The sequence below is a fragment of the Leuresthes tenuis genome, unplaced genomic scaffold (genome assembly GCF_036924035.1).
Source record: "Leuresthes tenuis unplaced genomic scaffold, fLeuTen1.0.hap1 SCAF_7, whole genome shotgun sequence".
NCBI lineage: Eukaryota > Metazoa > Chordata > Actinopteri > Atheriniformes > Atherinopsidae > Leuresthes > Leuresthes tenuis.
Window position 1 is genome coordinate 14,732,619 of NW_027325361.1, and position 11,842 is coordinate 14,744,460.

An 11,842-nucleotide genomic window follows, 5' to 3' on the forward strand; every position below is an offset into this window, starting at 1 on the left:
CCCCAAATGGCAGAAAGTTTTCCGCTGCGAGGATGGCACACTTCAAAAGTGGCTTTCATACAGTCAGGGACGCCACGCACTGTTTTGCTTCATTTGCAGGACATTTGCCAAGTCCAGTGACCATCCTGCTCCAGTAGCAACATACTGTGTAGCCATCATTTATTTTATTCATTGCTCCAGAATATCAAGGGATATTATTCAGCATAGTAGTGTTATTAAGGGCTTCAACGGACCGAGTTGGCAGAGAATCTGCACGTGGATTGTGATGGGCCAGTCTGGACTAAAAAGTTACAATGATTACATTTTCTGTACGATTTTTTTTGTTTTTTGTTTTTTTTTCCATTTCCTTATTTTACTCATTCCTCTCTCTGTTGCTGTCCTCGTTTCTCTGACCCCTGGTTCAAGTTTTCTTTAGTTGACCATCCCTCTGCCACTTCCTCTTTTAACAGCAAACTTTCTCTACTCGTCGAAATAGGTCTCCTTACCGATTATTAGTCCTACTATCATAGCATGCAAACATATTTACAAAATTCATGTTGCCACAATTTGACATTTGACAGGTTTTCACAGAATAAATAAAATGTTATCAAGCTATATTATCGTCATTATTATATTATATAAGTCTCATAAAGTGCTGGACGAAACCAAGTGATGATCTACTATGTGTTAGGCTTAAATTGCTATGCAGAAAACTCACAAGCTGTTTTTCAATTGGCTCTGTATGTATGACATTTAATTAACTGGATTTGATTGGATTATGATTATAATGAATTGGACTGTATTATTGAAGTGACTTGAGATGATATTTGTTGCGATTTGGCGCTATATAAATAAAAAAAGATTTGCAGACCAGATGGAAACCATCATGGACACACGTGAGCCAGTCTAAAACAAATACACGCATGCTCTGAAACATGACATAACGTGACACCCGTCACTTGTGGATCTCCATCTCACCATCCCACTTTTATCTTTCAAAGTGGTTCTGCTTGGCAAACGGGGTTCACGTACAAAACTGAGATGCATACTTCGTCTCGGACAACGGTGGCATAAAAAGTTACGACATCTCAACAGTAGGGTCAAATCAAGCAAATGGCAGAATCTAAGAAAGTGTTAATTTCTTCCATTTGTCAGGAAGGTGTCCTCTCCTCAAGCTCCAGCATATTTCAAACTGTCCTCACTGGATTTGAGGTTATGAAAAGAAACGATCTTCCTGTCAATAAAAACCGGGACACTCCCCATGTCCGCTGCAGCAGGATGCAGGACCCACGAAGGACCAACGAATGAAACAGAAGGAGCTGGACAAATCAAGTGAAGCAGGAGCTGTCCGGTTCATCTCGCTGCCAGAGTTGGAGAGGTAAAGCACGACAGGTCAAACTGATCCCTTTTTAATTTTTTTTTTTTAAATTTTCTAAAAAGTAGAACTCAGTCAGAAGAACAGTACACCAACAAAGCTGCACCTCTATAATGAAACACAAGTAAAAACAGAGACCAAAACGATTGTTTGGTGCAGTTTCTAAAAAGATAATATTTCATAAATTGTAATAAATGTAAAATAGCTTTAGAGATGCAACATTTTGTAAAGGATTTACACTTTTCTCCCTCATTGTTAGCATAATAAATTTTTAATTTTCAAATAAAAAAATAAAAAACCGATTTCAAATCTGCACAAAAAGAATAACCTTTTTTTTGTGCAGATTACTTTCACCCTTTGCACTCAGCCATGATCTGAGCAGCCTTCGTGTTCTGTGCAGTGCAAAAAAAACGGGATATTATCGAGAGGGCCGATTAAGGCTACAGCATTACGAAAGAAAAAAGGTCTAAAACTAAATTCATGTCTAAATTTCTCCACTGAAATGAGTCTTATGTGTTGACTGGAAATCCAAGTTTCGCTACAACTAGACTCGATTCTAAGAGTCGAAGTAAAAAACTATGGACCGGTGAAACAACGCAGTTTAAACGTTCTCCAATACTGGTTTTAGTCAGACTGCGTTATGGGTGGCTGAATGTTTTGCTCTTCTGTACGCAGGGCAAATGTGTAAAACAAACTCATCCTGAGATGCTGATCGTGGTCAGATGCTGATCGGCGCTGCTTTTGGCTGTTTGATCGCACAACAGCAAGAAACCAACACTGCTGGGTGGTGCTTCTGCAATAGTGTTGATTTTAATGTAAAAAAAATTACGTTCCTTCAGGTTTGTCGTCCCTCCGTTAAGTCGGTCAAAAGGTACCAAACGCCACTGGCGATATTTTTGCCGCCTTTTACTGAAGCCGTCTACTCCACTGCCGCTGGATTCGTCTCCTGAACTGGAACCCCGACAGTCTCTATGTTTCTAACTGAGACGGAGGACGTCCGTTCTTCCCCTGAGGCATCTGGATCCTGCAGGGATGGGTTAACATCAGAAATATGTTACACAAGGCAATTACATCGCATTTAAAAATCATTAAAAAAAATATCTAAAAACTTGTAGCAGCATATAATCTATGTTTAAACAAATGTGAGAGATACATTTAAACGTGAACAGAATATCAACTGTGTGTCAGTTCAGAAAATAAACAATTATTATGTTTTGAGTTAGATACCGACGGTAATGTAGGTGCAACGTGGCTATATTCTTATAATCTGCTGCAACAGCTTCTTAAATAACAGTACTCCATTAAAGTTATTCTTATTCGCTGAAATTCAGTTTCTTTATCGCTGTGTCACCATAAGCAGCAGCGAGTAATCCATGAGATGATGGCTGAAAGTCACTGTGCTAACAATTTGTACCATCGAAAGGAAAATGTAGGTGTGCAAGTGACAAAAAGTACATGCATTTATGCAAAGTAAAAAAATAAAATGAAATAAATTAACAAACAAGTGAAGCTCATCAGCTATCACCAAAATCTAAAGGTTAAAAGTCACCATACAATGCAAAACAAAATAACTAAATACTCATTTACCAGTTTGTGTCCCAGGTGAATATTCACCATCCCATTAGTGCACGCACAGTGCTGCAGCATTAAAACATCACATGGTCATTTAGCGGGTTAGACATGCTGAAGAAGCTCTCGTTTACCTCATTTGATCTCGTATGTGTTTTAAAAAAAAGAACTCACTGGAACATCGGTCTGTGGAGGCTGCCGTCCTGCTGGCTGCGATCCGGCTGCTGCACCGTCTCCGCTGGGTTGAATTTGAGGAGGTTTCTCCTTCCGTTCTGATGGTTTATTCTTTGACTGTGATGAATCCGATTCATTATGTTGGGCTGATTGGGTTGTGTTAGCAGTAATACTGAGAGCACTCGCTCCATCCACCTCCTCCTCGTCAGTCTCTTGCTGGTTTTCAGACTCTGAGTCTGCAGGTGGATTCTCCATTGCCTCAGGACTTTCCTCATGCCGCTCAGCATCCGTCTCATCCTCACTGTACTGGTGGTTTACAGTTCTTAGTGTCTCCACAGCAATGAGTGCTGGCTCTTCCCTGACCTTAATGCGCCGCCTCTGATGAACGTTATTTCTGTGTAATCGGGCATCGTCTGCTCGGTGCCTTGGAACATGCTGTGGTGCAGGTGCAGGAGCAGGAGCAGGTGCAGGAGCAGGAGCAGGAGCAGGAGCAGGTGCAGGTGCATCCCCTCTTGCTAAGTAATCATAGCCCTCAATCCTCAAGGGGCGAGGCTGTGGCTGCTCCAGCTCTGGAGGAGGTGGATCCCTTCGAGGACGACGCAGAGGTGCCATGATGCCATGCTGGAAGGCTGCCTGTACACTCCCGTACGCGACCACCTGTTAAAAAACACAATTTACTAGTATAAAGACACATTGACTAGTGCCATCAATTTGCATGAGTGCCGTGATGATTCATCTTTACCAAAATAGACAACACGATAGTGATGAGGACTGGAATCTGCAGAGTAACTGGTAGATCCTTTAGAAGCGCTCGAAGAAACTCGCTGATTCCCTGGCCGAAGTGCTTCAAAGGCTCTGTGATGAAGGTCGTGATGGTAACCGAGATTGCCTACACAGGTTGGAGCTTCAGATTAAACTTTATAGACATGCACACACATATGTTCAAAAGTACTGCAAAATATAATAGTAAGCATAAATGAATCAGCAGGACACAGTTACCATGGCAACATTTGTGCTCTGATAGGAAAAACGTGTTATTGCTTATTGCAGTGTCCACCAGAGGTCAAATGATACTTTTTAAACTGCATGTAAACATGATAGTCTGATCAAAATGAGCTTCTGAAACCTGGAATAACACTTCCAGATAACAAGGTTGGGGATCCAATCACTGCATGTTCACACTCAACCAAACTCGATGGGCTTTAGCACTCTGCACACACTCCAAAGTTACATCTTTGTTGTTAAAATCAGTAAAGTGTATATCAATAAAGCTGCACTCAATTACAAATGTTCTCCGTTTATTTTATCTGATCGTTGTCAACTAACAAAAGGTAACTTAAAGATGTCTGTGCAGTAAAGTCAGCTTTATTTACATGTGTGATGATCTCCTCAACACACACAGTCACAGCACTGCAGCGTTGGAAAATAACTCAAACGCCAAGTCAGCATCTTGTCAAAGGACACTTTGACATGAGAAGCCGGGAATTTAACCATCAATCCTCCGAATGGCAGGTTTTTAGGAGTAGGTGAGGATCCCTCCCCCAAAAATACAAAGACTATTCAGGAAATGCTTGAAAAATCCATCACAGAGCCAAAGGTGTTCACCCAGCCTCCAAAACTATTCAGACTGAATCAAGACTGATTCACTGAGGCCCCACCCTGCTACCCACAGGACAAAAAGGACCCACACACCACAGGGCCCATGTTCATGCCTGGATGGGTCAGAGTTAATTTGGTAGGAAGAGGTGGACACACACAATGTTCGGTACCTGCAGTTGTTTTTAAAGTTCTCACTAATCTGTGTCCAGACAAAGTCCAGAATGGCAAACCTACTTTCGTTGGAGGGACCAGCAGGATAGGGTTGACCATAAGGACTTCATAGTATTTCTTACAAGGGTCATCTTGAAGAGTCCAGGTACTTCTAACCCATTCTGCAGGTAAAAGATAAAAGACAGTCAGCAAAAGAAACCAAATGCAAAGTGCGGACACAAAGAAAAATGGATGCTCAGTACAATGGTCTATCAAAGCAGATAAGACTTGCGAAAGACATTTTGGAGACATGTACTTTTCACAAACAGGACAACCAAAATGCGTGCTGCTGGCTTACCTTTCAAACTGTCACTCCAGTCAATTTTCTTCACTCCAGTGCACTTTTCATTAACACTGTCCATCTTCACTATATTACTTTGGTGCTCAGCAAAAGCAATCTGAACAAAGCATTAGAAACATCTCATCGATACATGTTATAAACGGCGCTTGATCAAAAGCCAGGGAAATAAAAGAGCTCTTCTTCACCTTGTACAGATAGAACCAGTTCCAGATAATACTGACAACAAAGCAGACGACAAACAGCCTCCTGAGCTGCACAAACCAAGAGACCGCTGACCACAGCTGGGTGCAGGCGATGGTCGATAGAATAAAAAAAAATGCTCCGATCTGGAACAGAGAGAGAAGCGCGACAGGTTGAACGAGATGTAAAACAGTCGATGCATAAAATACGCAGCAAGATTGAGAAAAATGATGCAGAAGGGGGCCTGTTCTTTTCCAGCAGTGGCCTGGAAAATAACTCAACTGCAGATGCAAGGAGGTTTGACCTCTGATTTGCTTAGAAGCTTCTGAAGGCTGCCCAATATACACTACCTGCAAAAATGTAGGGGTATTTGGATTTTGGGTGAAATTTATGGAATATGTAAAAAGTTCACGATACAATGATGTTATAGCATGAAAGTAGGGCATTTAAGTAGAAGCATGAACTGGTGATTTCCTCATCTCAAACAATTCATTGAAGCAAAAGCCAACAACAGTGGTGGGTTTACCACAACAAATAACTTGTCATGTGCCCTTGAGCATCAATTACAGTTTGACAATGACGTCTCATGCTGTTCACAACACGACTTATTGTCTGCTGAGGCATGGCATCTCACTCTTCTTGAGGGGTGGCCTTCATGTCATTGTTGTGGGGTACAGAGTTATGAGCCTCTCGTGCACAAAAAAGCGACTCAACTCATCCCATCGATTTTCTATAGGATTCGGGTCTGGAGAAAGTGCAGACCACTCCATTTGAGGTACCCCAGTCTCCAGCAGCCGTTCCCTAATGATGCGACCTCGATGAGATGGAGCATTCTCATCCATGAAGATGAAAATAGGCCTGTGTTGTTCATGCAGCGGCACAATGACTGGATTAATGGTGTTATTCAGTTAGTATGGGCTTGTCGCTGTACCATTCACAAAATGTAGGGTAGTTCTGTACCAACTAGACACACCTGCCCACACCGTAACACCACCATCACCAAAGTCTCTTCTAGTGACAACAGTGGCTGATGCAAAGCGCTCTCCTTGATGTCTCCAACATTGTTGGTGACCATCATTTCTGCTCAATGTGAATCGACTTTCATAATGAGATCAGCACTGAGTCCCACTGATCCCTCGTCCAGCGTAAATGCTTCCTGGCTCATGCAAGACAATGACACCTATATCTGGTGGTGTGGTCAGGTACCCTTTTAGGTCTTCTAGCACGCAGACCACGCTGATGTAAATTATTTAGGACGTCCACTTCTATCCCTTTCCGCGACTCTCTGTATCTGTTTGTTATTATTGCACTAATTGCAGATCACGCTTCAACTGAGTCGTCCTTGATCAGAAGGAAAGGCCTACTCCAAGTATATAGTTCCAACCAGTTTAATGAAGGAGGTGTGTGAAGGTTTGTGAATGGGTGTGTGTGTATGTGTGGTCATCTGAAATAAAGGTGTAAAAATGTGTATTAGTTACTGTGTACAACTCTATACAAACTACACAATATAATGGATTAGCCTTGTCTAATCCAGCCAGCAGTAACATTAACTAATCAGTAGATGGCACAATAGGATTAAACTCAACATGTATCAATTCACAAATAGATTTACAACAGGTTACTACTAAACCAGAAATGGACTACAAAGGCAGTGAAGCTAACATTCACGTGTAAATAGTGCTATAAAGTAAATATTTACACAAAAACTACACAAAATGAGCTAAACTACTCGCGTGTTAGCATTAGCAACGAGCTAATGTATTACAACACGAATGACATTCTTGAGAATCAAAGGGACGATTAATGTGGTTGACCTCGGGGACTTTTAACAGTATCTCTGTTGCACCCTGCTGATGAAACTCTGTGACAGTCTAAGCTCAGTGGCCACATCTGTCTGAGAACATCCTGCTTGAAGCCTCGCAGTGGCGAGGTATTGTTGATCAATTGTTAGGTGTCGTCTTGGTCTCATCATGTCAAAATGTGAACAGCATGATGAGGAGGACTGTTTAAATTCCAATTGTAATTGAACCAGGAAATTTATTGGTGATTCTGTTAACAGCTGTTAAGATCCCTGCTGGGGAACAGCAACTTGTGCAAAAAGTACTGAAACATTGAATAGTTGGGGCATGTGCATTCAAAAGTTTACAGAAGGTCACATTAAGTTCCCCTGTAAAGGACACATGCAAAATAGATTGAACTTTTTTGACTGCAAACAATTTTCCCGGATGGCAAAAGACAGATATTCGAAAGACTGATGATGAATTCATATTGATGTGGTTACTGGATAGTGTAGTGTTAAGATTATCGCCTTTCATGTGGGTTTGAATCCTGACCCCTTATGCTATGTGCCTACCTGGGATACGAGTGTAAGTCATACACATAATGCATAAACATACCTTTAAAAGTGTGTCAAGCTCTACGCCAAAGGTGTCTTCAAAACGCCACTTCCAGGCCTCGTAGTCGTGATGTTTAAGGTCTACCAGTATCTGACTGACAGCATTGTCCAGAGCCCCTGTTCTCCATCTGTCCTCGCCCTCCAGAAGTGACTGAATCTCTGCCATGGCTTGTCTGGACAGCTTGATTTTGGCATCATAGAAAACATCTGTAGAGTCACTGGGCTGGAAAGAAATTGTAAAAAAATAAAATAAAATTTAAAGGTATATGACTATGAATGTGCTGGGTTATTAATCAATTACTGAACGAGCATTTTTGTTAGATTAGGAGTAAAATGTGTCAGTTATAGGACACATCATTGCAAGAGAGGTTTCAACATCATGTTACCTACCGCTCCAACTCTTTGTATTTCCTTTAAGAGTCTGCTGAGAAATCTTTTGAACACTGGATTGCACGTCGGTTGTTGTGACATGAGCGCGATCGTCTTCTTTTGCTCTTCGATCTGAATGAAAGCAAAGCACAATATTTGCAACGCTTTGCTGAATCCATTCGAATCTTTCCATAAAGGATTGAGGTTCTTTCTGAATTACACTGAGTAGTATCAAATCACTTGACATTTTATTCTTTCTTCCAGTGTGATTCAGCGTAACGGCAAACAAATATTTGGATTCAAATGAGAAACTTTCAATTTATTTCACTGTAACAAAACATTTTAAGTGCGCAGATGTGTCGCACACAAGGGTTCGTTCAGTTAAATAGTGTTAGCAAACCTATTCTGTGAAACTGATGCAACTCCACAGTGTCACTCTGCAGCTCAATCGTGGATCAGGACATTTTCTCTGCTGCCACTGTCTGCCTTCAGCAGTGAGATAGCATCTGGAGGGACTGAACTGTCAGCCCCAGGGTCCCGAATGCCTGTGCAGAACAGCTGTGTGGGTTTCTAAAAGCTCCTCTTCAACCTTAGCCTGAGTCATGAGAAAGTTCCAGTGCTGCGGAACACATCCTGCCTTGTTCAGAAACTTAGCAAAAATATATTTTCCATCCGCCCTCAATGAGTACAGAGCAGTTGCCCTAACATCATCAAAAGGCTGGGAGAAACTTCCCCTCAGTCGGCAAGTGAACACCTGTAAGGACTCACTACAGTTTGCTTACTGGGTTTGGGTCTGGATTGGATAGGATCATCGAGCTGCTTCATTGAACCTACTAGAAAACATGATTTCATACATTTGTAGATTTCTATCTGACAATGGAAGTTATATTTTCAGACCTAAACCTGAAAAACATAATGTAGCTGATGCAGAAAGCAATCTTGCATGCACCCTGAACTGATTTTCAAACTGTGTTCCACGGAGCATGAAGAGACAAATGTGAACACCGTGTAAGCACTAACCTGTCTCTGTAGATCCACCGCTTTTTGGTTGCAGGACGTCAGCTCCGCCTGGCTCGGGTCCATAATGTGCTCTCTTCGTTTGGTGACCACATTGGTATAGCTTGTCGGCTACCAGGATAACACACGCACACAAACTAAATGTCAAACAGAGAACACCAGCAAGTAATCAAACAACGTCTTAAGCGTAAACGCTCACTCTCTACCAACCTCCGCAGGTTTCCTCATTGTTTTGGTGCTTGCATCGTAGTTGAGCATGTCATAAGGGTCGAGCCAGTCGTTGTCCACCTGCTGACCCACGGCAGACAGTAACAGGCTGCCAACCAGGATCATGAGGAGCATGTTGGCAGGGAGAGGAGGGTGATTTCCCCGCCAAGCATCCAGTTTTAGCTCGTTGAAGAGGTGCGACCGAAACAAGAGCTCCAGCAAAACGAAACAAGTCCACACAGAAAACTTTAGCTAGGTGTGCTTGTCTCTGAAGCTACACCTTCGAAAATCATTTCCCAAGCACCGTTGATACACACAGCCACGTGTAGAACGTTAAAACTCCTCGTTTAAACGGAAAACATTAGAAAACAATCAGTAGTTAGCGCACAGGAACATGTTCCGCTAAATCCAGAGGACACAACTGTCAAAATCAGTGGGATAGGCTAGTGAGCAGTGGCGCTCCGAGCGAGCAGACGTAAATTACGTAAATAGAAAAATGAGAAGGGGTTATGGGAAATGTAGTTATTTTCTGCAATTACTTTTGCTGAAACTGTCATCTTCATTTGATAACGCAATTCAGAAATAAATAAATCAACAAGTCTGTCTTTACCACTCAAACAAATGAGCTTGGATATGTGGATCCCCCGTTTAATAAATGGTATCAAAACTAACATTTAAAACTACTGAGATGTGAATAAACATATGTTTGAAACTCCTCGCTTCTGTAAGAACAGTGTAATACTAGTCTTGGAACATATATATAAAAAAGAAATGCATTGAGAAATCATTTCAAGCACTAACGACAAAAGTCATGATCAGAAATCTCTGGGCAGTGACTCATACCTTGCACATTGAACAGCTCCAACTCATCGATAATGCAGTTGTAAACTTATTTAACTTATTTACTTCACGATGAAAGGTTACCACCGTCACTTGAACTTTTGTCCGGTAATTCCTTGGTCCGTTTCTACATAGTCATTTGCTTTTCTAAGTCCTAATGGCAAAATTATTTTTCATTGATTAGGTTGAAAACAGCCAAATCAAGCAAATGACAGAATCTAAGAAAGTGTTAATTTCTTCCATTTGTCAGGAAGGTGTCCTCTCCTCAAGCTCCAGCATATTTCAAACTGTCCTCACTGGATTTGAGGTTATGAAAAGAAACGATCTTCCTGTCAATAAAAACCGGGACACTCCCCATGTCCGCTGCAGCAGGATGCAGGACCCACGAAGGACCAACGGACTAAACAGAAGGAGCTGGATAAATCAAGTGAAGCACGAGCTGTCCGGTTCATCTCGCTGCCAGAGTTGGAGAGGTAAAGCACGACAGGTCAAACTGATCCCTTTTTTTTTTTTTTTATTATTTCAATTTTCTAAAAAGTAGAGCTAAGTCAGAAAAACAGCAAACCAACAACGCTGTACCTATACAATGAAAGACAAGTAGAAACAGAGACCAAAACGATTGTTTGGTGCAGTTTCTAAAGAAAAGATTACATTACAAAAAATGCATAAATCGTAATAAATGTAAAATAGCTGTATAGCTACAACATTTTGTACAGGGTTAACAACATTCTCCCTCATTGTTACCATAATAATAAATATCTTAATAAAAAACTTTTTTGTACAAAGTTTAGTTTAGTTTCACCCATTGCACCCGGCCATGATCTCAGCAGTCATCGTGTTTTATGATGTGTAAAAAAAAACAACTCTGGATTCGTCTCCTGAACTGGAACCCCGACAGTCTCTACGTTTCTAACTGAGACGGAGGACGTCCGGTCTTTCCCTGAGGCATCTGGATCCTGCAGGGATGGGTTAACACCAGAAATATGTTACACAAGGCAATTACATCGCATTTAAAAATCATTTAAAAATTATCTAAAAACTTGTAGCAGCATATAATCATACGCGGTCTTACCATTAAGGCAAGGGTAGGCAATTGCCTGGGGCGAGTAATCCATGAGATGATAGCTGAAAGTCACTGTGCTAACAATTTGGAACATCGGAAGGAAAATGTAGGTGTGGAAGCGACAAAAAGTACATGCATTTATGCAAAGTAAAAAAAAAAAACATGAGGTTACTGAATAAATTAACAAACAAGTGAAGCTCATCAGCTATCACCAAAATCTAAAGGTTAAAAGTCACCATACAATGCAAAACAAAATAACTAAATACTCATTTACCAGTTTGTGTCCCAGGTGAATATTCACCATCCCATTAGTGCACGCACAGTGCTGCAGCATTAAAACATCACATGGTCATGTAGCGGGTTAGACATGCTGAAGAAGCTCTCGTTTGCCTCATTTGATCTCGTATGCGTTTTAAAAAAAAAGAACTCACTGGAACATCGGTCTGTGGAGGCTGCCCTTCTGCTGGCTGCGATCCAGCTGCTGCACCGTCTCCGCTGGGTTGAATTTGAGGTTTCTCCTTCCGTTCTGATGGTTTATTCTTTGACTGTGATGAATCTGATTCA

At 41.5% G+C, this 11,842-nt stretch overlaps 1 protein-coding gene across 2 annotated transcripts; it reads right to left on the reverse strand.

Moving 5' to 3' along the window:
• Positions 1 to 907: 907 nt before the first annotated feature.
• clcc1 (chloride channel CLIC-like 1) lies at positions 908 to 9,800 on the reverse strand. Of its 2 annotated transcripts, XM_072389450.1 has the most exons (11): positions 9,379 to 9,800; positions 9,172 to 9,279; positions 8,173 to 8,283; positions 7,784 to 8,005; positions 5,393 to 5,533; positions 5,205 to 5,304; positions 4,931 to 5,028; positions 3,840 to 3,986; positions 3,098 to 3,754; positions 2,942 to 2,992; positions 908 to 2,378 (listed from the first exon to the last, which is right to left on the reverse strand). In XM_072389450.1, the coding sequence occupies exons 1-11, from the start codon at positions 9,508 to 9,510 to the stop codon at positions 2,274 to 2,276; spliced, it is 1,872 nt and encodes a 623-aa protein (XP_072245551.1). In that variant the 5' UTR covers positions 9,511 to 9,800; the 3' UTR covers positions 908 to 2,273. The 2 variants fall into 2 exon arrangements, with proteins under 2 accessions (XP_072245551.1, XP_072245552.1); XM_072389451.1 differs by lacking the exon at positions 2,942 to 2,992 and having other exon boundaries at positions 9,379 to 9,799.
• Between the last annotated feature and the right edge of the window lie 2,042 nt (positions 9,801 to 11,842).